General features: G+C 43.6%; 3 protein-coding genes across 3 annotated transcripts in view; 2 read left to right on the top strand and 1 right to left on the bottom strand.

Annotated features, from left to right (window-relative positions):
* LOC115807332 (glutathione hydrolase 5 proenzyme-like) overlaps positions 1–1,527 on the top strand; it is a 12,766-nt gene extending 11,239 nt beyond the window's left edge. The window contains exons 11-12 of the mRNA XM_030768264.1: positions 334–447; positions 754–1,527. Of these exons, the coding sequence (XP_030624124.1) occupies positions 334–447; positions 754–906 (267 nt within the window). The 3' untranslated portion in view covers positions 907–1,527. The remainder of the gene's footprint in view (positions 1–333; positions 448–753) is intronic.
* A 4,421-nt stretch (positions 1,528–5,948) lies between these two features.
* ggt1b (gamma-glutamyltransferase 1b) lies at positions 5,949–15,977 on the bottom strand. The gene is made up of 13 exons (XM_030768263.1): positions 15,893–15,977; positions 13,556–13,726; positions 12,861–12,991; positions 11,442–11,531; positions 10,636–10,828; positions 9,965–10,125; positions 9,662–9,811; positions 8,447–8,583; positions 7,746–7,933; positions 7,230–7,357; positions 6,934–7,046; positions 6,693–6,806; positions 5,949–6,484 (listed from the first exon to the last, which is right to left on the bottom strand). The coding sequence occupies exons 2-13, from the start codon at positions 13,720–13,722 to the stop codon at positions 6,338–6,340; spliced, it is 1,719 nt and encodes a 572-aa protein (XP_030624123.1). The 5' UTR covers positions 13,723–13,726; positions 15,893–15,977; the 3' UTR covers positions 5,949–6,337.
* Positions 15,978–17,055: 1,078 nt separating this feature from the next.
* lrrc75bb (leucine rich repeat containing 75Bb) overlaps positions 17,056–27,500 on the top strand; it is a 24,605-nt gene continuing 14,160 nt past the window's right edge. The window contains exons 1-3 of the mRNA XM_030768266.1: positions 17,056–17,701; positions 21,968–22,096; positions 26,835–26,947. Of these exons, the coding sequence (XP_030624126.1) occupies positions 17,411–17,701; positions 21,968–22,096; positions 26,835–26,947 (533 nt within the window). The 5' untranslated portion in view covers positions 17,056–17,410. The remainder of the gene's footprint in view (positions 17,702–21,967; positions 22,097–26,834; positions 26,948–27,500) is intronic.

Raw genomic sequence — 27,500 nt, 5'->3', positions numbered from 1 at the left:
GAACACATCTGTGCCCCTCAGTCCAATCAGCAATATAAACTCCAGTCTAGAAAATAAAAACTCCAGTCTAGAAAATAAAAACGGGAGAAACTGATTTTCTGTGTTTGAGAGTCAAAATCGTATGTCAGTATGTAATGATTTTTTTTTTTTTTTTTTTAAAAATTGGACTATTCAAAAAAGTAAAAGATATCATTTTGAAATTGCCTCCATAGATGTATAAGAGCCTGAGGAAACACTGAGGCCAATATTTCCTTTAAACAAGTCAACAAACCTGCAAACAGCGATGCCATTTTTTCGACATCAACCTCTCTTCCCTTCCCTGTTCTCATCCAGGCCATCATGAACCACCTGTGGCTGGGCATGAATTTGACACATGCCATTTCGGAGCAGGTGGTGTTTGTTGACGGCAAGAACACTGTACATTTTGAGTGTGAGGTTATGGGCAGGGTAAGTGATTCAGTAAAGATGAACACTCTGTGTGTGTGTGTGTGTGTGTGTGTGTGTATGGGGGGTGTATTTTTGCTTTGTCTTTGTCTTGAGCTCTTGAAGGAGTGCCCTGTCACCCCAAGCTCAACTCCCATCTTTGAATACAGTCACTGCCTCTTTGCATGTGATAAAAAAAAAATTAGTTATGAAAGATACGTATGACATGCCTCATTCTCTCTCTCTTTCCCTCCCTCTCTCTCTCTCTCTGTCTCTCTCTCTTTCCCTCTCTCTCTCTCTCTCTCTCTCTCTCTCTCTCTCTCCCTCTAGACTTGTCCGGAATCATCCAGAATGAGGAGTTTGGGACACAGGGTGGCACCGTTTCCGTATTTCTTTAATGTGGTGAACGCTGTGTTGAAGGAGCGCGGCTGTATCACGGCTGTGTCAGACGCCAGGAAGCTCAGTCAGGCGGCTGGCTACTGATCCAGCTCTACTCCTCACTGCTCCTCAGGGAGCGTTTGGGCGACTGTGAGTTCCCTGATGGTTAATCTGATGCATGTGTAACGGCCAGAAGGGACAGGGCCCCTGACAGAGGGCTTGAGAACCTCTGTCGAGTGGACACACATTTCTGCACTGAACATACTCCAGTTTTGAAGTACTTCTGATGATCTTCTAAGGTCACTCTGAACTCAGAGAGTTTCACATTTGGATTTTAAAAACACGGTCTGTTTATTCCATTTACTCTGATTACTCTTTATAAGATGGGGTCATTAATTGGAGGGGGGTTTTTTATGTGTTACTGTGTACTTGTGACTAAATCCACAAATGTGAAAAGGAGAATACATTGTTCCTCCGAACAAACACTACATACATTAAGCAAAAACGTAAAAGTAAGCTAATTCCTTTCAGATAACAATAATACAGTACCTTATTTTAATTCGATTTAAACCGAGCAAAGCGGTTTATTACACATTAATGCACATTAGAGCAGGCTTGAGGCTAAAAGCACCTTAAAACAACCATCGGCACATTTCAGGATATGCAAACGTTAAATCAAATGTGAATGTGACATCAACTGACCAGATTATTCTTGTTCTACTTTTCTACTTTTGTTTTTGTTTTGTTTTTTTTTACTGTAAACTGTAAGCAATATGCATTTTATGTGATTTCAGTAACAACTTTTGATAATATAGGTTCAAGATAAATACTTTTCATTGTGATTGTCATGTTTTATTTGCATATTTTCTTTAAATTTGTGACTGTCATTATACTGCACTTACAAGGCAGCACAGAGACTTTGTAAAGTTGGTGTTGGGTAAAGCTGTCCTCTGTCTCTTTTTTTGACATAGAGACTTATAGACGACTACACGCTGTCTGGGAGCATCGTACTTATAAAACCCTGGGTTTTAAGCCCAAACAGAAGTTAAGCATTAAAGCACCGCAGCGGGTATTACGCAAACACAAATGGGTTTTTCAACCGCAGTCAGACGGAGTTTTCGTATTTAAAATCATATGCATATCTGTGAAAGTGGATATTTCCTCTGGAAGCATACGAACCAAGGCCATGTCTGTCTCGTCGCAGTGAAAGCCAGCGACCCGCTGTTGTCTCCGTGCAGACACTGGCTTGATGGACTTTTAATTGGTTCTGCCCTGGCCAATCCAGATGGCATTTCATTCTGCTTAGATATCTGTGTCCTTTCACCAAACCTCCTCTGTTCACCACTGCCGTTCTGCCCTCTCTGAACCATAAGGCACAACGGCATATGAATACATGCATCAAACGTGTGTGTGTGTGTGTGTGTGTGTGTGTGTGTGTGTGTGTGTGGGCTGACCTGGTGATAAAACACCCAGAGAATTTGTAATGAGATTTTGTCTTCGTGTGAGGAGCGGTGAGTAAGGGGAGTCCGATGTGTCTCCCTCTAAGGCAACAGATGTGCATTATTAAAACATGCATGCAGATGGTAGCAGGAGTGCCACACTACAGGGGTTGAAGCAGATGAGGGCATGAAGTATTCATGAATCTACCTGCCCTTACAACTTTTTTTTTGTTTTTTTTTTTGTTGAGAAAACTTAGAAGCTCATAACTGTGGTTTTCATTTCAGATTCTGCAGGTTAAACTGTCCTTTGAAATTAGTGAATTAGTCAGTCAGTCAGTTAGTCACTCTATATAATCATGTTTTAAAAAGCCTTAATTCTGCATGCCAGCAGGTGACTAACTCTCCGAAATTTCTAGTACCTCTGCAGGGTGAAGGGGGGGGGGGGGCATGTTTAGAACACTTGACAAAAGCAGGGGTGCTTCTCAACAAGGGCGTAGAATTTGGTAGGGACGGTCCCTACCAATATCCAGCGACTACTGAATTGTCCCTAGCGATAATTTTGATCAAACATTTAAAATATAACCACTGTTGTCCATTGGTACACAAACGGTTAACAGATCTCATTCTCTACTACAAGCCCCGCCTCCCTAACCCATTATCGCTAATAGGATTGGCTTTGCCGTTTCTTGCTAACGTGTGAGAGGCTGCAGCTACGTCTGGTTGTAAGAATGCTCTGTCAAACAGATGTGCATGTAGGCTAAGTGAGGAAGACACCATCCTAAGTTGTGTGTGTGTGTGTGTGTGTGTGTGTGTGTGTGTGGCAGTTTAGTGATATGCTTGGTCAGGATGGCAGCCAAAAAAAGAAAGGTGGACATTGATAGATACTTTTCAACTAGTCAAAGTGTAAGTCACTTAAAGTAAATATTTTCTCAGTTGCTAGGCACATGTTGTCTCATTGTTCATATGGCATGCACGAATGTGTTATTTTATCAGGTGAGAGTTTGGACAGGGGAAGAGAGGCAGGCTCGCTGGTGAGGCCTAGGCTCGTAACAACGTGATTATAAGACTAAATGTAGATATTTGTTTTGTATTACATTGAGGTCACACTGGTATTCTAAAAGGTCTATTAAACACTCACTCATACATGGTTTCAGTAACGTGGACGTGAATACTACACTATGTATATAAAATATGTGAAATAAGTGGTGACTAGCCTCATCAGGGTGTAGATGTATTTTCACATGCAGTAGTTGATACTGCATGTGAAAATACATGCAGTGGCTAATTGTATACTGCGGCGTATTTCTAAGGAGACTGACCCAGCTGTAGACAGCAACAGAGAGAGGGTAGCAGTGAGAGCGGAAGCAATGGAAAACAGTGTAGAACTGGAAACATTCCGGGCGTTGAAGTCAGGCCAAACCAACCTCACCCCAGATACACTGCGGTTCAAAAGCTGTCAAATGAGGTCCCTCCATTTTCAGGACAGGCCGTATCCGTGGCTTCGCCATAGCCCCACAGTGAAGGGGAATTCTCTGTTTTCACTGCGTGAGGACACACACTATAAAGAAAAGTACACCGTCCAAAACGGCTGACCCTGCATTCTCCCCAAAGGGACACAATAACTGGAAGAATGTTATCGTTCGCTTCGAACACCACCAGAGTAGTAAATCCCACCATCATGTGGTCACAGTTAGTGTTCAAGAAGCAACCCCAATAGATTCAACTCTCAAGCGCCTGGACAAAGCAGCGAGAAGTATTGTAGAGTAGTGTAGAGTAGTGTAGAGTATTGTAGAGTATTGTAAAGCCTGCAAAGTACTGTAGTTTCAATGCAGTACCTCGCGGGGCAGGGTATGGCACCAACAGGCCATGAGACGCAAGTTGGGAATCTATTTCAGCTTTTGAAATACAAAGCCAAGGATGATGCCCTGTCTCTCTAGTTGTGTTCTGTGATTACGGTACTTGGGTGTTGGTTACGTGGACTGCAGTACCAGGTTAGGCCTGTAGGTGCTCCCGCTACGTCGTGTGTATGTACTATGATGTTGATGTATGAGAGATGTTGACAATTGCACTGTGGCCAGAGTAAAGGTAAGAGGTCTCTGTTAAACTCATTGTCGGTCATTAGTTGCCTTTAACTTTACAGAATTCATTCATTAACATATTCTTGTGTTCGGTACAGACTAAAAACCTTAATGTCAATCCCTGAAGAGCGCTGTCTTTTTTAGATGTTCCATCACGAAGCACAGAAAGCTAAACCGTAATGTTGTTGGTTTGCATAATCAAAAGTGTGTAATTATTGTCTCAGGAGCATAATGACAGAAAAAAACCTCCTCCCTTTATGAGTGTGTTGGCTAACATATCTATCAATAAAGGCTCTAGATGACATGAAATCAGAGTCAGAGGTCTGTCATACATGCAAAACCCCACGGTTTTCATAGGGGCCTCTGTGGACTGCTTTTATGTCTCTACCAATGTCAAAATCAAACCTACGCCCTTGCTTTTCAGAAAATCAAACAGCCGCTCTGTAGCACCGAACATGATTGCACTCCAATCACAACCCGACCCACATCACCGATTATTGGTTTTTTTCGTTGTCCTTGTCGTCGTGAAGCCCCCCCCCACCCCCGGCGGTTTTGCGGCTTTTCCCTGAATGTCACGATTCACGGCGGGATCTTGTTTGAGCGGGACAGTTGATAACAGTCAGTGCTAGGTGAAGTCAACCTGGTGACAGACCTGCATTGTCACACTCAGCAGGACGGCTCAGAGTCGTCAGAGATTCTGACCTTTTTGGACCAGCAAGAGCCCGTTAGTCTTCAAAGCATGTCCAACAGAGGCTGACGCCTCACCGACGCAGAGGACCACAATAATATATCGACATGTGCACATACTTGGCGGTAATAAAATCACATCTGCTTGCACACGCAAAATTCACTGACCGAGTAGGAAAGAAATGTTTTCGAACATACATTTTGTTAGGCACCCTTTGACCTCGGTAGTAAACAGAATTAACCTTTAACTTGTCGTTTGAAGTGCAAATGAGGGCTTTTTTTCCAGGGAGTAAAGAGAGGAGGAGGTTCAGTTCAACTATTTCACCTCATGCCTGTAGACGCCGCCTCAGATGTAGATGTATTTTTAATGCCCAGTTCCGAGTTCGATTGTTTCCGACTGTCATTACTGTTTACGTTAAATACTTGTCATTAAATTCGACGTTGCTCCTGCAGGGATAGGTCAACGTGTTGCACACGCTCCATATTTGACGCAACACCGGCTCTGAGATCACAGACGAGGCTGAGTTAGCCTTGCTATCGTAGTGGCCCGCATCCATGAAGTGCCCAGGAGAGCCTGCGATAAATTAGTGTTAAAATCCTATTTTCAGCGTCATACCGAGACAGACAGGTATGAACGCCAGCAAAAGTCTTTGGTGGAAGTGGGACAAAAAACTGTTTTTTTTTTTTTTTGTTTGTTTGTTTTTTGCAGCAGAACAGCAGAGTTCACATTGTCAGCAGAGAGGATAAACCGGCAACTTGTATCTGCACGAAGATATACTCACTGACTTTCCTCACTGCATTCCTCTCACACAGGAATCACAACCCCCCCCCCCCCCCCACACACACACACACACACACAGCCTGCTTCTCTCAATTCAACACACTTTAAGTTTAAAAAAAAAAAGTTTAATTTTATAACTTAAAACATTGAAAAAATGATAATTAACCACAATAGGTATACATTATTTTCTAAAATATCCCAAGAAAATACAAAATGCAACCTTAAACAATGGTTGACCTGCCTCGTTCCAGTTTCAATAAACAGCCAAAAAGGGGTGATATATTACAAACACTTGGATACTTTCAATTGAAAGAGAAAAAACAATATTGCTTGAATTGTATGTGATACAGTAATTGCCAGATGTCAGTCCAGTTGGGTGTGGATGTGTTCACTGCTTTAGGATCCACTAAAGGCCATTAAGTCACTGGTGGAGTTGTCAGAGATACTACAGAAGTGTCCTGATGTTCTAGTCTGGCACTGAGGCCAGAGAAACGGAGAGCCCGCTCAGTCATGGTTGGCATAAAACCGGGCTCCAGCACGTCACAGCTGGATCAGTACCCAGCAGCGTAGCCCCCTTTCCGGTGATCAGATACAGCGTGGAGCCTCTCCCCCTCACGCATCACAGCCTGCACCACCGCCCCGACAGACGTCAGCATTTCGGTCTCATGGTTCTTCTTCGCCAAGCCTTCTAACAGTGCCTGATCGGGGAAAAATGCAAAGACCAGTGCTGATGTGTACACAGCCATGGATCAACACGAAAAAAAACTCCATACTCAGACTTTATCTTAGAAGGTTCTAACCCTTCTAACATCACCGAGCAGACAGACTCTTTCATACATGTATATATATATATATATTGATACACAAACACCTGAGTTGAACTGTGGTAAAATTAGTCGAGCTCACCTGATCAAAGCCGGGCTCTGCCACGGTTATATTGGGACTGAGTTGGTTGTGGATCCTGGGCTCCCCCACGGCTCTCTCAAGGTCATAGTCAAAGAACAGAGCTTTTAAAATGACCTAAGAGACATTTGACATCACACGGGCCATCAGATCACAGATCATAAAAAGTCGCACAAACCGTTCATAACACAACCAGATCCACGTTGTAAGGTACAACGCGTCTGTAGAAGTTTCCAGAACTCACCAGCGCTGTAGATGTGGTAATTTTTGTGCCTCCGGACCCACCAGCCACCATTTTAACTTTATTGTCCTTGTCCACAAGAATGGCAGGACACATGGAGGACATTGGTCTTTTGCCTGGAGGAATAGCATCATAAAATGACACACAAGCCTGTTAACCAGCTCTCTCAGTTTGGTCTGTACAGGATTAAAATGCTTCATTTTGGACTGTTTTTACACATTTTGCTATGTTCCCTCTAGTTCCAGTACTCTATGACTAGAACAGGAAAAACGTTAGAGGCAGCACTTGTACTTGCTCACCTGGCCTTATGAAGTTGTTGGGAGAGGGAGGCACCCCAAAGGCATTGGTGATAAAAGGCGAACTGAAGTCATCCATCTCGTTGTTTAGGAGAATGCCCGTCGAGGGGGACATGACCTTGGAGCCAAAACTGTTGGAGCGAAGAGCATATCTTTATCACAGATATAAAATGAAAATAATGGGGGAAAAAAAGACACCACTGCTGTGCTGCGTTGCAAGGTCGTTCATTTTTTGCCGGGTCACTTATGCTGAGTCATTTAGAATGACTGCTTTCTATGTCAGAGGTTACGCACTTCTGGAGCAGCTGTGCTCTCGCTGCCATTCTTAGGCTTCAAAACTGGAGCCAACTGGATACGAGGCCCCTTCACATCACTACCACTACCACTACCACTACGTCCAGATTTGAGCGAGAAGGATGTGAGTTGAGTTGTACTTAGACAGGGTGCAGGTTCCTACACCGCTGCCCAAACAAAAAGTGCTTTAATTTCCCACAGACCAAGTGAACATCGGTCACTCACTAGAGGTTAATTGTTGCCGTGGCGGCTACCGCGCTGCCATCCTCCGCGACGACGGAGAGGTGTGATGTTCCGTGGTCGTCGGGGAGATAGAACTGAGGCTCATAGTAGCTCTCCGGCTGGGTGGTGTCGTCTGTGATCTTCTGCCGGATCATGTTGGCGTACTGGATTGAGGTAATGTTCTGGATGAACTGTGGGAGTTGCAGAGAAAGATGAGAACCAGTCGTCGTGGCGTAGCCTCTGTTAAGGGGGGAAACCTAATGGTCCATTGCCTTGACCAGATTCTGATCAAAGGCCAGACCTTACAATGAAGCATTCAATTCCACACACTTTTCTCAGCCAATGATTAGGATTCGAAGTGGCTCATTAGATTCAGGCTTTGATCTCCACCGCAGTGTTTTCAACTGTTTTATTCAAGAAGTGTTTGGCTTATGACTGACTTGTTGTGTGTAGGCAATATAAATATTCAAATAAATTCATCCGTATAATTAAGAACTCAGAGGGAAAAAAGGAACTAGCCTTACACATTGAAATTTGAGGACACTGTTTGGACCTCACAGTAGAGACTGAGGAGACATTTCCAATATTAATCTTTGTTACAGTCTGATTTCAGCGACAGAGTACATAGATCCCATGTAAACATTTTTCTCAGCATTAGTTGCATTAATTGTTCAAGCACTACAAATCATAATCGCATGGCTTACATTGGAGATGTTGAGAAACCTGGGGTCTCCCAAAACAGTCCTCTTAGCATAGGCGAAGCGGAAGGCCTCGATTATGCGGTGGTAGGTCAGGATCCTTTTGTCTAGAGTAGAAACGCTGTCAGATGTGAAGTTGTATCCTGACAGAGAAAAGAGACAGAGATCATTTTGTCGCCCACTCTCATCGCCGTTCAGTTTCTCATTTACTGTAATTGCTGTCATTAGCTTAGCATAGGCAGCGACGTGTTTCAATCAGCTGCTCCGCGGGATAGTGAAAACATTTCCGTGATATTGACTCTCACATTAATTTAACGGGCTTTTATAATTGCTCAGTTATGAGCCAAATCATCAAGAGGATTCCCGAGGCACGAGTTCGTGTTGCTTCCAAGCAGGTGCTCTTAGACGGAAGAGATGTTTTATGCATTCTCAGTGCCCGTTATTTTGGAAAAATAGAAATAAATATACAGCCTGCGTCAATAAATAAATAAATAAATAAATAAATAAAAGTAAGAAAACACGTCGTAAATGGGTAAATGCGCTGACGAACAAGACCAGCAGGTGTTTCTGCAGTGACTGACACTTTGTTTTATCGCCTTGTTCGAAAACTGAGCCGCTGACTCCAGTGTAGTGGAGGTACGATCAGACTAAACATTATAACAGGAGTTGCAACTACGCGGGCTGGAGCTGCGCAGTGTTTCGTTTGACTTCTTGCCGTTAAAGCTAAGCTGGTCTCCCGGTGGCGAGCCACAGAAAAGGTTTGACATGCGGGTGTGTGCTGTTTTCAGAGATCCGTTTGTGTCCAATTAGTGGTAAATTGCCCCTTTTAGCTGCTGTGTGTGAGACAGGAGTGCAGACCGCGTGGGCGGCGAGGCAGAGAAAACGAGGAGGGGAAGCTCTTAATTATTCCAGCCGATAGCTTAGCGTCTGTGTTATCTCTCAATATGAAACACATCCTGTTCCACACGACCAAATAGAACAAAAAAATACTGTCTGACTATTTACAGGATGGAGAGAGACTGAAAAAAATAAAAAGAGAAAAGAATTAATGAAATGACTGGACGTCTCTGTTCAAACACTGTCTTTCCCTACTAAGCTGTCACATCTAGAAAATCACGACAGATATACAGCGTGCATTCAGCCGGCAACAGACAACATGCGTGTTACATAAGTAGACAGAGCTGTACTGCTGAAGGAAGAGACGTGTTCTGTTACTCTTACCAGACAGAGTGTTGAGTATGAGCGAGAGAACTGGACCACTGGCTGGCGCATTGGGAACAAACATCGTGTACTCTCCTATGTTGGCAGTAAGTGGGTGTTCGTCCACCAGAACGCTGTAGTCCCTCAAATCCTCCATAGTTATGATGCCGCCTGAAACACATCGGATACCAGATTTTTAATTCTCATCACAAAATCTGCTTGGAGGAGAACTGCCTCTCTGCTCACTTCTTTTTTTTTTAATTTATTTTTATTCAAGGTCAAAATATGTCCCCAAAGTGAAGAGGTCATTAAGAGGAAAAGAACCTAGATCTCTGATGTCCTTCACGAGGTTTTCTGCTATTCGTCCGGTGTAGAAAATCTCGGGCCCATTTTCTGCGATTGCCTCGTAAGTGTCGGCCAGTTTGGTGAAGAAGATGGTGTCGTTTTCCTTCAAGATTTGACCATTGGAGTCACAGAACACAGAACTAGAATCAAAACGAGGACAGTCATCACTCTTATCACAACGCACGGGATCCCCTATCATCCTTCTTCTCTAATCTGTGTCATTTCACACAATCTGCAATTCTCCCACTGACATTCCAGAGTAATCTCCGAAACACCTTGTTTGTATCAATGATCTGACCGAAGATCAGCACAGAAGATCAGCGCAGAAGATCAGCACATCTTTATGTATATCTATGTGTCCCAGTGCTTTTGCTGGAGGTTTCCCAGCTCTGCCCATCTTAGATATCTCCCTGCTCTAACACACCTGACTCTGCTAACACACCTGACTCTGCACTCTGCTAACACACCTGACTCTGAACTCTGCTAACACACCTGACTCTGCCAACCAAGGGCCTGAGAATGAGTTGATGCCACGAGAGTAAGGAAAAATCTAAAAAAAATAAATAAATTGTATGGTGTGGGTCGTCGGGAGCAGGACTGGGAAGAGAGTCTGTTGAAGAAACTGAGCGATCAAGCGACTCAGGTTTTACCATAAAGTTTCGTTGCTGGTTATGGTTACTCTGTTACTGGAAATGGCTCTGGCCAGGGCCTGTCCGATGGGAAAGCCGTCTCTGGCCAGACGAATGCTCGGCTGGAAGAGCTCTTTCCACGGTAGTTTGCCGTGCCGTTTGTGGGCCATCTCGTAGCCCCTGATCTCCCCGGGGACAGCGACGGACAGCGCACCTGCCAAAACAGACGTTACACTTTATCACAGAAACACAGTAGACAATGAACAGCGCATTCACTCAGGTTACAGTTTAACTGCAAATGACTGCAATAAAAAAAACACACACACACACGATGGAACAAGATTTCCACTGAAAAGGACAATTTCAAAAATGCAGACTCATGGAAAATAAGCCAGTGAGAGATTAGATGCCATTAGTCTTTCATATGAATTTTTGCGTCCACAACATAAACTGTGTTTTGTTAAATTCCTTGTTTGTTTCCATTAACAGTGATCTACGTAACTGCCCAAAAAAAAGTAAATGAAGGCCTTTAAAATGGCCTGAATGCCTGAACTCTGTGCTTCCCTGTGAATGTAGCCTTCTATCTTTGTCAGTAAACAGACAGTGGATTACTGCTTGTCCAGGGTACCTTTGTTTCTACTCTTATGATAAATCCCTGTATATACTCTTTAGCGTCCTTATCTGTCGCATCATTCCTATCTTATCTTATCTGTCCTTGTCTGTCTGTTTGGTGTGGTACTTCAATGAAAGGCCTCTGTTTTGCTTGTAAATCACAGATTACACGGGTGAGTTTTATAGCTCAAATTATGAAACAGGTTAATGGGTACCTTTCCGCGCGAGGTCTGTGCTGTTCCCAAACATATCCTCGGTCGCATTGGCAGGGGCCGTTTCTCTGGCATCAATGATTTCCACTTTACCTGTCCAAACAGAACCAGCACATCTGCCCTCTGTTCAGACTTAAGATGGTGTGTACAGACTTAAGATGGTGTGTACAGACTTAAGATGGTGTGTGCAGACTTAAGATGGTGTGTGCAGACTTAAGATGGTGTGTACAGACTTAAGATGGTGTATACAGACTTAAGAAGGTGTGTGCAGACTTAAGATGGTGTGTACAGACATAAGATGGTGTGTACAGACTTAAGATGGTGTGTACAGACTTAAGAAGGTGTGTACAGACTTAAGATGGTGTATAGAGACTTAAGAAGGTGTGTACAGACATAAGATGGTGTGTACAGACTTAAGATGGTGTGTACAGACTTAAGAAGGTGTGTACAGACTTAAGATGGTGTGTACAGACTTAAGAAGGTGTATACAGACTTAAGATGGTGTATACAGACTTAAGATGGTGTGTACAGACTTAAGATGGTGTGTACAGACTTAAGAAGGTGTGTACAGATTTAAGACGGTGTGTACAGACTTAAGGTGTATACAGACTTAAGATGGTGTGTACAGACTTAAGATGGTGTATACAGACTTAAGATGGTGTGTACAGACTTAAGATGGTGTGTACAGACTTAAGAAGGTGTGTGCAGACTTAAGAAGGTGTGTACAGACTTAAGATGGTGTGTGCAGACTTAAGATGGTGTGTACAGACTTAAGATGGTGTGTACAGACTTAAGAAGGTGTATACAGACTTAAGAAGGTGTGTACAGACTTAAGATGGTGTATACAGACTTAATATGGTGTGTACAGACTTAAGATGGTGTGTACAGACTTAAGATGGTGTATACAGACTTAATATGGTGTGTACAGACTTAAGATGGTGTGTACAGAGATGGTGTGTACAGACTTAAGAAGGTGTATACAGATTTAAGACGGTGTGTACAGACTTAAGAAGGTGTGTACAGACTTAAGATGGTGTGTACAGACATAAGATGGTGTGTACAGACTTAAGAAGGTGTATACAGACTTAAGAAGGTGTGTACAGACTTAAGATGGTGTGTACAGACTTAAGAAGGTGTATACAGACTTAAGAAGGTGTGTACAGACTTAAAATGGTGTGTACAGACTTAAGATGGTGTGTACAGACTTAAGATGGTGTGTACAGACTTAAGAAGGTGTGTACAGACTTAAGATGGTGTGTACAGACTTAAGATGGTGTGGTGGTGGAATGCTTTGGTGGAACAGAACGGTTTCAGTTGCTGGTGGCACTGGGCTGGTGGAGTATTTTAGGTGGTTTTAAAGGTTGGTGGTGCTGGTGTTACTGGTGGCGGTGTGAACTGAGATCGAGCCCGAGGGACTCGTACCTGTCCTGGCATCGTAGATGGTGAAGAAGAATCCGCCACCGATGCCCGTGCTGTGAGCGTTCATGAGACCAACACAGAGAAGACCAGCAATCGCCGCGTCCACCGCTGACCCTCCCTTCTTCAACATGTCCCTTTTAGATAAACATAAAAACCTCAATACAAGCACCAATACATGATGGAAACTGATATTCTAATATATATGAAACTGATATTCTAACTGACGTGCAAGAACACATGATGCGCTGCTTTGTTTTTTTTGTTTGTTTGTTTGTTTGTTTTTTTCTTGTTTTTTTTTTATAAATTTTTTTTTAACAAAAGGTCTGTAGCTATTTATAAAAGTCTGTAGGTGTTTATAAAGGTCTGTAGGTGTATAGGTCAAGGTAATACTTGCCACCCACACACATGTGTTAACTGCCTCATAAGAATGTTTTACCATTTCATGTTTAATGATCAACAAACAGTATGTGAGCCCTTTAAACTGAAATAACCCTGACCCTAAACTTAAAATTACAAAACGGTCAAAATTGAGAGATTTACAAACTTGTCTATCAACATTTTATTTGACAACATAATAAAACAAGTCGTTTTTTCCTGAATTGTATGAGGAATATAAAGAATATATATATAGATAAAGTATTTTATAAAGAACTTTTTGGGGGAGTGGTTTTTCCAGGGTTTTTGAGCGAGTGCATTACCTTCCAATTTCCGAACATGGTCCTGCATCTGCTGCCACTGCAGCCCTGGTGAAGTAGCCCTCCTGGGGGGGACTTCTCCTACTCACGCCAAAGAAGACTCCCACGAATGTGCCCACTGCCGCCACCAGTAGAACCAGCAGACCCACTACCACAGACTTCTGAACCATTTTGCTGTTAAGGACGACAGAAGCAGTCAGCTAACGTCGGTGCAATTCACAGTATTCCCCAAAATCCAACCTTTCTCACAGCGCTGTCGATTCCTGTTTTTCCCCTGAACATCTTCCATGACAGAATCAAAAAAGATAACTATTTAAAAAAAAAAAACCCTCCTCTCTGACAGTGAAAGGAACGTTTTGATTTTACACTGTCATAAAAACAGAATAACCCTCTGTTAAAATGTTCCCGTCGAAGTTTACCAGAGCCAAGCGTAATTTCTCTTTCAAACAGACCTGAGCGGAGCACAACTTGTGTTTGACTGGTTGATCTTCTCACCAGTCCTCACTCACCAGTCCTCACTAATAACACATGCACAATGCACTATGTTTAATATGCACTATGTTTTTGTTTTTTGTGCACTATGTTTTTGTATGGACTGACCTTACTTCCCACAAAAGTTCTGACACAGAAAGAAACATGATGAGCATACAACAATAGCAAAATTATACAACGAGAACAAAAAGTTCTAGCTTAGGGTATGCTTAGCGCTCAATAATTAGAATTTAGATTCTCTGTGATCGCACACACACACTGTGAGCAGTGAGCAGTGAATTTGACCTCTGCCTTTAACCCATCCATGCACACCAGTAGTGAGCACACGCATACACAGGAGGAGCAGGGGCAGTAGGCAGCACACCTGCACCCGGGGGGCAGTTGGGGGTTAAGTGTCTTGCCCAAGGGCAATTCAGCTGTGGATGTGTGTGTGTGGGGGGGCAATGTTCACCCACTCCCCCCTTCCACATTTTTCCTGCCGCTCCCGGGGACTGAACCCTTTGGTTGCAAACCCGCTTCTCTAACCATTAGGCCGCGGCCGCCCCCTAACATTGCAGGATTCTGTAGGAGTCTGTAAAGAGTCATGGAACTGTTCAGCTATTTTTATTTCCCCTTTCACCTTGATTTGTTTTAAAGTATCGCAGGAAGGCAAGGGCAAATTCTCTGGATGTCTTCGTGCCAATAAAACAATTAAAGTATTTAGGCGTTAGCTATATGTCACTCAATCTGCTGAAGATGAGTAAGCAATTCAGCGTGTGATACAAAATTAATTTGATCATAATCGTTAACAGGTCATTACAATGTAGCACAGTGTGCTTTATGCCATGTGTCAACGCAGAAAGCCAGACCAAGAGCAGGACAGATCACTACAGTAATGAAAAACCATATATCTATATATATATATCTATCTCTCTCTCTCTCTCTCTCTCTATATATATATATATATATATATATATATATTTATATTTGTTTAAAATCTCTAGTATCTTTATTAAATATAAAATGTAGATATTAAACTATGCTCAGAACATTTTGACGTTTTATATAACAGATCACAAATAACAAAGTCACAACTCTGAAGTCTAGTTGGAGCAGCTCTACTTGAACTTTATCTGTTTTGTCAAAGTTAAAGCACTCAAAATAAAGGTTCTTCTTCAAATAATATTTCATGTAATAAACTCTAATGTAATCCCCAGCAGCTACTGTAAGAAAAAAAATATGAATTTGAAACCCCCCCTCCTCTTTTTTTTTTTTTGTCATTCAATGTCCCATAAGCTGAAATGAAATAATGGTCTTTGAGTTTTTATAATTGCTTCATCCAACACCTTTTGCTGTGGAACTGTGCGAATGCACCACTCTGCCTGTACAGTTGCTGTACACTTTTCATGGAAAAAATGTAACACTGATTTGTAATAAATGGACTTCTTTGGTCTTAAATCCTGCTTAGGAGAAGACAGAGGCTTTCATGGTCTCAAAGCATTCAAACCCTTTGTCACTGGCTCACTCCACATCCCCCTGACAAATCCATCCAACTACAGACTGGAATTCCAGAAAGAACACATTCTTCCTACACATGAATCTCAAAAGAAAATCGCAGCTCAGAACTAACAAAGCAATGCTGTGTAACTTTTAGTTCCCCATAGAGAGGTTTTGTTTTTTTGGTTTTTTTTCTTAGCTGTGAGGACACTGGAATAAATGACATAGCAGATTTTCAAGATCATTTTCATGTAAAATGTTTTTGGTGGATTTGTTGTGGGTATTTTGACACATGGCATAATGTCAGTTTTCAATGTCCGTACAAAGGAGCCAAATGTGTGCGTGTGTGTAGAGGCAAAATCCAGTTCTTACCTTTAACGTCACACACCTGGAGTGAATGTCGATACACCTCACTGGTCTGGCAGGGAGTAAAGGAAGAAGGACACGGACAAACACACACACACATGCCTTTATTGTGTGACAAAGTCATTAAACTTTAACCCTCAAGGTAAACAACAACTAAATGAAAACGAGATTTTTTTTTTATTACCCGCAATGAAGGGTCCATATGATCCCTGGCAAGCCGAAGCAAACGTCATTCATGCTGACGCCTGTGAAGGCTGACACCGTAGTGGACTCCGCGCCTCAGCTAAGGGGGTAAACGTGTGTAAACTTTCTAAATGGATGATTACACAAATAAATGATCTCCTGAAACCTAATATTTAATCTTCTAAGGATTGAACTCCGCAAATAAGGACGTAGTATTGTGATTACAGTGCCAGTTGCGATGGTAAAAGATTAACCATGCAAATGTTTTACTATAGAAACGCTGCTGTCGGATCCGCTGAGGTCAATCCACCACGCTTAAATGTGACCACCACCAATTTATTGAACATTTATTTACATTTTATTTAACAAAAAAAGTAACATTAGTTTGAATACTCTCATTGCAAGTACTCATTGTATTCATATAACTTATTCATTTAATCAGTTTTGATCTTTAACAGCGTGGCCGACTAAATTTTGTCTCTCTCTCTCTCTCTCTCACTCCCGCTCTCTGTGTGCTTGTGTGTGCGTGTGTGTGTTTGCGCGCGTGTGCTTTTTAGAGAAGGGCACCATACCCAATTAGAATTCAAGATCATGTCCCGTTAACCACAAATATTTTGCAATTCAGTGTATTACAACAGTACTCGACGATCGAGCGTGACGTTCTGTTCTAATTTAATATCATCGTGCGCAACTTGTTCTCTTGAGGAGCAGAAATCTGGGGACGTCCTCTGGACGTTTCAAAATACAAACATGAAACTTTTCGCATTGTCAGGACAGAAAACAATTTGTTCATTTCTTGGCTAAGCCAGTAAAATGCATGAGTCACAAATAAAAACCTTGTTGTGGTATACAGCATAGATTAATTTATTTTAAACAATCAGTATGCATTTGTTTGCTACTAAAAAAAGGCTGGTCTATAGTAACCCGTGTCCTCTCCTTTAATTTAAGTAGCGGGTGGAGCGAGGATTTCTGTTATTAAACGCACATGTGGGTATCACGCCATCTGATTGGACAGAGAGTAGGTTGGAGCCGTGTGGTGTAACCCTGAGGACACAAACACAGCGAGAATACGGGGAGGCAAACGAAGCAACGACAAAGTGGTTGAATTTCATCTAGAAGACTGGAACAAAACTGCTTTGTAGTCGAACATTAGAGTGCAATTGAGTCAGATAAATTGGTTTTAATTTACACAGGACCGCAAAAGTGTATAGTTCTCGCACACGTAGTAGGCAACTGTAGACTGGATGAGATTACGCCTCTCTCAAGTTTACTTTATGGCTGCGCAAAATCAAATTGTGTAACAGCGCTGATACAAATTTTGAGCATTTAATCAGCAACAGAATGGGCTCCAAATTGACCAGACAGAGCAGCCTGGACAACGAAGCAATTTTTTTCAAAAGAGGACGGCGGCGGCGTGACAGCTCCGGAGATGCAGAGAAGACAGAGAGCCGTGGCGGCGGGGACTTTTTGTTCACATCGCTGGTGCTGAAGTCTGACAAGCTACCCGGGATGCTGCGCAAAACGAACCACAGCCCGTACGTGCGGAGGGTCGCGTGGGTCCGGGAGATACAGAAGCTTTTGAGACAACAGAAAGCTGACCAAGCAGTCGACGTGTTGAAATTACTCAGAAAGGTAAAAAAACAAAAAGAACAACAACAACAAAAAACCCCAAAACAAAACAAAAAACAAAACAATCTCACCCTTGTGTAGAGGAAACTCTTTGGCGGATCCACAACTCTTCGTCCTGACACGGAATAGTTTTTGTATAAATTTGTGCTAACCCGACAACGGTTTTGTGTGCAGCGTGGCAGAATGAGCAGATTAATCTGTTATAATTGATATATGTCTGTGTGGGAATTAGTCTGATTAATTTCAGTACTGTGAAATGTGACTGTACACTTATTCTTCGCTTTAATTGATTGTAAACGCAGTTCAGGATGCTTGTTCAAACCAGTTCCTTTAATAACATCTTTGTAATAACGCGACAATACACACCGCAAGGGTTTTCACAAGTTGTTAATGTCAAATATGTTTACAAGCCTTTGGCCTTCGCAAGGGTTACAGTCACGGTAACCCCTGACTCATTACTTGCGCACTGAATCAACCCCAAAGCCACATTCTTTTGCTTACGCCTCGTTTGGTGTCATTTGACTGCTCCAAACGCGCAGGTGTCCGACCATCTCGCGGCTGTTAGCGGGTGATGCTACAGTGACAGTTTCTAATAAGATCCCCAGATGACAACCCCAATATCTCCGCTTTCAGTCGGTGACCTCGGGCTTACTGCGTGTCATATGGTTCTCTTTGTCGCTCACCCCCTCTTAACTGTTTTCTGGTCGGCGTGTTTATTAAGTAGTTTAGTAATTTGTGGTTTGTGCATGCGTTTAATGAAGGAGAATTGTGCTCCAAGTGAAACTGTTGGTGGTGAAGAAACGAAGGCGATAGATTAGATGCCACAGGCCCTTTAGTATATGCTCTCCTTGAAACCAGAATTTCTGTGAACGTGTCGAAGGGGAAAAAACTTACCACAGATAAAGACAATGCTATATGAGTATGACTAACAAAGAGAAGAGAGGTGTAACTGGCTCTAGTTTCCAAAGATACATCTGTGATCATGAAATCAAAGCCATCATTAGCCTGCAGCTCTCAATATACCAGTTCGCACAAAGAACCTGTCTCTCTCTCTCTTTCTCTCTCTCTCTCTCTCTCTCTCTGAGGGATTTTGACTTTTCGTCAAGTTCTCATTTTATTGATCTCCCCAGAAAAGCTTCTTGAAATTCAGCCGAAAACCAGTAAAGTCTCATTAAGAGGATTTCCCCAAGGTCCACCCTCTCTCCCTCCACTGACATGTGGTCTCTATCCAACCTCTGAATGGACAGTTTGTTAAAGAGAATCGGTGAGTTTAAGGAAATGTCGATGTTCTCATGGGAGACAGTGCTGACCAGGGGTTGTTCTCTGTCTTTCTGCGGAGAAACAGCAGTCACTGATGTTGAGGCAACTGAGGAGGTGCAGGTCAATCCAAGAGTAAGACCCTCCCTTCAGTGTGTGCTCCGTCGCTTGGCAGCGCTGTGTAATTTGTGTCGTGTCAGTTATTGAGAAAAAAAAACGACAATAAGTAGCTTTACATACATCAGAAGAACCCTGTTCATCTCTGATTGACCTCTGTGTCGCAGAGCAACCTGGAAGAAATTCCCCAATACGTTCCAAAAAAAAAAGGAAAAAAAGAAGGAGGGGGGGTGGTAATTAGTCTCACTACTGTCTCTCCCCTGTTCCAATATGAGTATTTCAATAGGCTGTCAATTACAGTTTCAACACCTGAAACACAGTGAATGATAAGTAACAGTGAAAGAGCTGCTTAAAGGAACTGATGCGCTGGAGTGTTTGTTTTAGAGAGGAGGGGGGGCAGGGTGTGCTGAGAATAGCAGCGTAAGACAGAGAGAGAGAACCTGAGCATGGGGCCTCGCTGGAGCAGACAGCGCATCGCGTTCGTGCCAGACCCGTCAGAAAAGCCCATCCAATCACGAAGGCAGTGTCAGCGTGCCACTGGTGGAAATGAAAAAAAAAAGGGTCACGGCACGGCAAGGGTTAATCCTTAACATGAATGGAGGCTTGTTTCTGTGAAGATTAAAGCAGCTTTCCCTTCTGGGAGCAGAAGGGATTTGACGTTAAGAACACAATGCCGACTACCAAGCGGCCGCGACGCCTACTTTCACCCTGAAGCGGTGGCGTAACAATCCGCTGTTTACCTCTGCTGCAATTCCTTCCTGTTGCCTAATTCACTTAATTAATTTTCAGTCTTTGCCCGGCAGTACACAGAGAGACAGGCGATACATCAGCGTGCGAGGTCTGTCAGACGCATGAGCTAGAGCCATGGCCGCGAAGGCTGTCGGGCAAAATCAGATCAACCCCCCTGGGAAAAAAAAGCCCTGTTCTGGATATTGGACTGCACTGGATGTGTTTGTGGCAGCGAGTATGGTACCGGTGCTGTGGGAATACATGCAGGGTCATGTATGAGCCATAAAAGTGGATGAAAAGTGGAGCTGTTGAATCGTAATGTTTTTGTGAGCTGTGTTCTACACCACGCAGCAGTGAGGCGGAATGTTCTAGACTGGTTTGATTCTGTGCTACTGCACTGAACTGTCTCTCTCTCTCTCTCTCTCTCTCTCTCTCTCTCTCTTTCTTTATCCCTATTAGCAACAACTCTCTGAGTCCTTTACTGGGAACAGTTTTTAATAATATGTTTCCAGAAATAGGAGACAAAATCTTGCCTAAAGCGTTGAATAATTTACCTGCGGTTCTGTTTTTCAAGTTGATTTGCAGGTTTTTAAAACGACCATATGTTTCTGTTGTTTGTATCTGTCTTTCGTTACTCCAAGGCAAGCTAGGAATCATTTTTTCTCGTGCCTTTGGAAAGATGAAGAGAAATGTCCTGGTCCCTAATATTTCTTAGAAAAGCAATTAGAGCATTTCCTCAGCTCTTAGACCAAAATGTTTCATAACAGAATAGTGATTTAGTTTCAGTACACGCAGCACTAAAAAAATATTGCATTACAGACGCAAGTAAAATTAATCCCATTACAATTTCTTCAGACCAATTCTGTGCTGCAGCTGAGGGGAAAATACCAGGTTCAGAGGGGAATCAGCAATATTTTTGTATGATATTAAAATTCACTTCTAAATATTGTGAATATATTAATGTTTTGTCTTGCTTAGAATAATTCTCAGAGGGCAACAGGGTGGGTGTGTAGTACAGTGCATCCTTGGTTGTTTTTTTTGTTTTGTTTTTTTGTTTTGTTGTTTTTTAAGTGGAAGCAGAGAAAAGCTTGTGAGAGAAACTCACTGTCAGGGAATTCCAGAGAAATCCCAGGCAGTAAATGAGGCAGAAACCCAGAGGAGAAGAAACCGCTGACGGGAGGAATCCGCTCAGTGTCTCTGCTGTCAGCTGCCACCGCTGCCTCCATGTTCCGCCGCGCTCAGGGCTTAAAGACCTAAAGGCCTCGGTAAACCAGGCCAAAGGACGAATCACAAGGCATTGGAAAGGATTTACTCCTTCCTTCAATTTTCCTCTTTAGCTTTTTCCTTTAAAAGCCCCTTCTTTTCCAGTAAATCTGTGAACACACACACACACACACACACACAGTGCCTACAGATTGTCATTCGGTTTATCATGTGACAGGCTCTTTGTATGTGGTAAGAGGTGTCATCCTTTTTGCAGGAGTATTTGGGTGAACTGTATTTTAAACCCTTGTAATATGTCTCAAAGTGCTATGTCACAAACATATGCTCATGCCCCCCCCACCCCCCCAATTACCTGAAGTCACACCACCCTCCCCCAACGCCCCCCCCCCCCTCAATTCCCACACCCTGTTTTTGCAGTGTCACTGTGAATCGTGCCAAGCGGCGAACAAGAAGCAGAATCCTCGGGGGCATTTTTCTTCTCTCTTCATTTTCGTTTTTACGGGTTGCCACATCAGATTCGCCTGTCTTGACTTTTGATTTCTGCAGGGGTAATAAAAAACGGGCTTAGAGTCGTGTACAAGGCTTGCGGTTCTGCAAGTTTGCCTTGGTCTGGTTTTGTTTAAAGATCCAGGACTCAGGACATGACAAGCTGTTTGAAACTCAGCTCCATGACAGGGTTCTTGGCATTGTAATTACTTCCAGAAGCGAAAGCATTGAAACCAAAAGCATCAATGATTTCTTCAGATTAAGCATGTCGTTCAAATAGGCCCTAGAATAATCCCACAGATTAAAAGGGGAATGAGCATGAAAGGATTAAATCGTTGGATTTCCCATTGCAATGACCTTTGGAGCGCTAGAGTGAACACTCAAAACTATAAATTTCATTGTACTGGTCTGACCCCCCTCTCTCTCTCTCTCTCTCTCTCTCTCTCTCTGCTGTAGGATTTAGGACTTGAGGGCACATCTCTCAGTGACATTCTATACAAGAACACCGCCTTTCTGAATCTCGTGGATCCGATTTCTCACGAGCTCCTGCTCAGCTTGGCTCGAGACATGCAGTGCCCAAAGAGGGTAAGTCACACCCGAAACGAAACGAAATGTAAACTCAGAGAGACCGTCTGTGAAAGCCATCTCCAGAGAGCTGACGGAGCTGAACCGACGGGGCCCGGTGTGGGTGGTCTCACTCAACAGGTCGACTGGCTTGCATCCAGGCACGCATCCAGACTTGCTCAGGTTGGATGTGCTGTAACCTTGAGCAAGTCTGGGTTTTAAGCTGTAAGACGCCATTCAAGCACGCAGGCTGACTCTCACACACACGTCTGTGGGGTCGGATCACCCTCAGCAACCGTGACTCTGTCTCCGCTCTGCTTTTCACGGTTCTCGGCCCAGCGGACAAGACCACACAGTGATTAGGTTGTGGAGAGGGGTTAAGTCGCAAAACAGAAAGAAATGTCTCTGACCTTTTGTTCGCTCGAAAGAATCACCGCTAGTGGTTATTTTTGTGATTCTCTAAGAGCCCTCTGGGCAGAGACGAAACCCTAGAGAAACGGCTGCGTTTTTTTTTTTTTTAACATTAACTTCTGTTTGAACTGGTGGAACACGTCTTCCCTTTGTTTTGTCTTGTTTTGTTTTGTTTACTTAAATTATTTCAGCCATGGAAACTGAGTAGAATATAAAACGTAACGTCGACCGTAGAACCTCGATAAGTCAAAGATGATCCTGGTGAAAGTGCAGGCCAACCCACAGATCATCGGTGTTCGGTGTAAATGTGGCACAGGCTTAATTTACTGATTCAGGTCAGAACCACAGACCATGAGAAATGTGAAAGCACAGACAGCTCCCGGCCCGACCACGTCGGCGCTCTTTCGTCCGCAGAGTGGGGTCGAGCAGGTGCAAGGTCAGGAATCCAAATGTGAGCTACAGACGAGCCTGTTTCATTGAGTTGTGTGTTCGGTCGCGTCAGGGTGACAGAAGACGGTGAAGGATACTCCTCCCGTCTGAACCTCCTCTGGGCAGCGGCGGCAGCCTTGGCCGTGTCAACACAGCCAGGGTTTCTGGAAGAATCCGCCGTTTCCCAGCAGGCTTCACCTGCTCTGCCTTTCTCTGTCTTCATAAAGTCTGAGTCGTTCGTTCAGCAGGGGAACACAGCTCTGCTCGCAGACGTACAGATTGAGAACTCAGCCAAACGGACTGTCAGAACCACCCGGGTCCAGCGCTTCTCCTGAAGCTGGCAGCGTTTTGTGCCGAGTACAGTCCGGAACCATTTGATGGTGCGGTGCCCCGGGAGTTAACACTTAACACTGTTTTAATCGATGCCGCTGTGCATGTGCAGGCGATGAGGGGAACACGGAGACGAATTTTAATATGATTCTAATTTGTTTTTAAAGGGCTGTTTTATTGTTGTTGTTGTTGTTGTTGTTTTGATCTCCTCTCTGCCTTGGCGAGCACCAGATTAGCACTGTGTTCAGTTATTAGGTATTTGAGGGCACTGGCGTTGCAAGTCCTCTGGTCATGAACAAACACCGGCCCTGGAGTTTCGATAGCGTGTCGGCTTTTTTTTTTAGCTGAAAGAAGCTACTGCACTCGATACCAATTCAGCAGACGTTTTCCTTTTGTTTTGAAAGGTAATCGTTAAATTGCTGTGTGCCCTTTTCCCTCAAGCGAGGGAATGCCTTACGCAACACCCTCGGTCCTCTCTTCATGCCATCTCTGACGCGTGTCTAACAAAGAGCCCGGTTTGCATGGCCTGGACTGAGCTTTGAGATGTCTAATACTGCGGGGTGTGACTTGCCAAGTTCTCCTTTTTTTTCTCCACGTTGCCTCCTTCTTCTTGTTGTGTTGTACCATTAATTAGATTTACTCCCCTCTGCTCCTCACAATCGGTTTAAGGACGTTGACTGAGAGAGGCAGGCTGAAGCCTGTTCTGCTGCAGAAATTGCTGGAGGCAGGAGCGAGGCCTCGAGATCATATTAAAATAGACTCCTCATCGTTAGATCGAGAAACAGAACCGTAGGTCAGAAAATAATACATATTCTTTACCTGTTCAGCAATCTGGATTCATAAAGAGAAAAGAGCACTCTGGTCTATGTTATAATAATAATAATAATAATAATAATAATAATAACAACAACAATAACTGACACAGCTGCACATATATATGCATACATACATAGACACGCACACACACACGCACGCACTCTCTCTCTCACACACACACACACACACATATATGTATGTATGTATATATAGGGGAGTCAGAGAGGGAGAGAGCGAGAGAGAGTCAGAGAGAATGGTGGAGTCAGAGAGAGAGAGAGAGAGACATAGTGTCACAGGGCTTAGTAACACAGAGATGTACAGTTACACAGAGAGATGTACAGTTATACAGGGCTTAGTAACACAGAGATGTACAGTTACACAGGGCTTAGTAACACAGAGATGTACAGTTACACAGAGATGTACAGTTACACAGGGCTTAGTAACACAGAGATGTACAGTTACACAGAGAGATGTACAGTTACACAGGGCTTAGTAACACAGAGATGTACAGTTACACAGAGATGTACAGTTACACAGGGCTTAGTAACACAGAGATGTACAGTTACACAGAGATGTACAGTTACACAGGGCTTAGTAACACAGAGATGTACGGTAACACAGGGCTTAGTAACACAGAGATGTACAGTTACACAGGGCTTAGTAACACAGAGATGTACGGTAACACAGGGCTTAGTAACACAGAGATGTACGGTAACACAGGGCTTAGTAACACAGAGATGTACAGTTACACAGGGCTTAGTAACACAGAGATGTACAGTTACACAGGGCTTAGTAACACAGAGATGTACGGTAACACAGGGCTTAGTAACACAGAGATGTACAGTGACACAGGGCGTAGTAATACAGAGATGTACAGTCACACAGGGCTTAGTAACACAGAGACACAGCTTCACATTGACTCGCTTGCTCTCACGGTTGGAGATTGGTGGAGATCGACTTTGAATAGCTTTTGTTTCCTCTCATATTACTCCACAGACACTGGATTGGATTGAGATTTGGAGCTTCATGAGTAAAATTTTACTAAATGGTAAGAAATGAGGGAACTTCTGTACGCATGCACACACACACTCGCGCGCACACACACACACACACACACACACACACACACACACACACACACACACACACACACACACACAAACATCTTCCCACTGACAAACGGTGTGCTTGTGCCTGTTGTGTATGTTTCTCTTCATGAGAAAACACATCCACTGTTTCTTTCCACACACGAGTGAGCTTCACATCCCACCCCCACAGTTTCCCATAAGCCATCGCCGAAACGCTCCCCATTAGCAGATGAATGGTTTCTCAGTCTGACACTGCAGGAGAAAAAAAAAAACTAAAATTCAGAGCTGAAGTCAAAGAAGCTTCACTGATTGTGAAATTCGTGTCCTTGTGAGGTAAGCTGAAGTCATATAACGTTGGTTCATTATTGGCCTCTTTAGTGGCATTTCTAACAAAAAGGCAAAAATGTGCTGAGTGGAGAAAAAACACAGTGGCAGTTAAAGCTTCAAGGTCCAATAGAAAGGTCCGTACAGAGATAAAGACAAAAAAAAAAAGGTCCAATAGAAAGGTCCGTACAGAGATAAAGACAAAAAAAAAAAAAAAGGTCCAATAGAAAGGTCACTATCAGAAAGCCCGTGAGGAAGTGGACCTTCGTGATCCAAACCCTGTTTCGCAACGGGTTCGTCGTGTTGCGTAACGTCACCGCTAACAGTGGACGATTCAGCTTCTCGCATGGACGGCAGGGTTTTTAAACGCACGCACGCCGTAACTCACGCTGCCTTCCTTAGGTTTTTCTGTTGATTATTTATCCATGTCCGCAGGTTTGGTCATTGTTCCACTCAAAAGAAAACAGAAAGCCTTCCAGCGTGTGGAACTGAATGAAAAGACCTCACTCTAAAACGTCATTGTTCATTATCTTGTTTTTTGAAGTTTGGAGTTGCTGTGTCACCCGCCTGTGAAAACGTGCTTACGCGTGGGGTAAATCATCTTTGGAGGCGTCCAGAAATCTGTGTGGACGTTTTTTTAGGATAGTTTGGTGCACGTGTAAGGTTTACATCTGAGGCATCAGTGCACTGCTGTAATCACTACAATTTTCCAGAATTCAACGTCACCTTCCCAAAACCATTCCACTACGCAGCCCTAAACCTTGTAGCACAGAGCTTTATTCTGCTCATGGAGTCCATTCACAGGAGAATATTCCGCACCCATAAGGGATTCACTTGAATGGCAGTGTTGGCATTCAAACATAGGTCAAACATCTCGCCACCTGTTTCTCTACGCAACCTACAGGCTCACCCCTGCTGTCTTTACCTATTAAAGAGCCTGTTCAATGTGTGTCTTATTGTCCAGATATAATGAATGTAGACACTCTCTCTCTCTCTCTCTCTTTCTCTCTCTCTCTTTCTCTCTTTCTCTCTCTCTCTCTCTCTGTCTCTCTCTCTCTCTCTGTCTCCCCAACATTAGCATGCTAATAAAACCGTCTGTGTCCGAGGTTTTCCAGGAAAGAACATTATATACGTTTTCTACGAAGGAGAATGTACGGTACGGGTGGTGAAAGTGAAACTGTTCCATGTGAAAATGTTAGCTGGAAATGCACCTTGCGTTAATTAGATCTGGAGTTTCATAACACGTTACTATTTGCTCAGTTCTGTTAACGGTGCGATCTGAAAAAACAAACAGCGCTAGAACGGTCTCTCCGAACATGCACGCGTCCTTTCAGCTGATTTCTCCGCCCCTCTTCCCTCAGGAGGCCGACACCCTCAAGTCCTCCGAAAAGATCTGCAGACAGCTGATCTACCACCTGACCCCGCACTCCAAGTGGATGCGACAGAGCGTGCCCAGAAGGAAGTCACACGCTTGGTGAGTGTCTCTGTCGTCTGTCCATCTGTCGCCCACTCCGCTGTCTGCCAGGGCAGGGCCAGCCTGGACCACCACACCACACCTACCTCCACAGTACACCATCACCACCACCACCACCACAACAACAACAACAACAACAACAACAACAACAACAGCAACATGCTTTTAATTAGCATACGAGCCACACTCTCTAAGACTTCTTAATGCCTTATAGCTTCCTTAATTAGAAAAGCCCCTGACAGGCCTCTCTCTCTCTCTCTCTCGCTCTCTCTCTCTCGATTAGATTAGATTGGCCTGACGAACTCTTAAGATGCTTAAGTACACACGTAAGTGTCTGAGTTGGCTAACCCTTACCCCACTTCTAAAGCCTCTGATGTCGCTGGTCTCTGAAAGCTCAAGTACCCGCTGAACGTTTCCATAGAGACACACGGACGCTGTGCTCACCTTTTGACACTCTAAGAGGAGAGTGAATAGCAGGGAAAACCTTATGCTGGATTTCAGGGGAATGTGTCTGAGGTTGTGGCCCTTGTTTATCGGGCTTGGTTTAAACCGC

This window comes from Chanos chanos, chromosome 3, assembly GCF_902362185.1.
Source record: "Chanos chanos chromosome 3, fChaCha1.1, whole genome shotgun sequence".
In the NCBI taxonomy this organism is placed as follows: domain Eukaryota; kingdom Metazoa; phylum Chordata; class Actinopteri; order Gonorynchiformes; family Chanidae; genus Chanos; species Chanos chanos.
The sequence above is the reverse complement of the archived record's forward strand: the minus strand, read 5'-3'. Positions and strand labels throughout refer to the sequence as shown.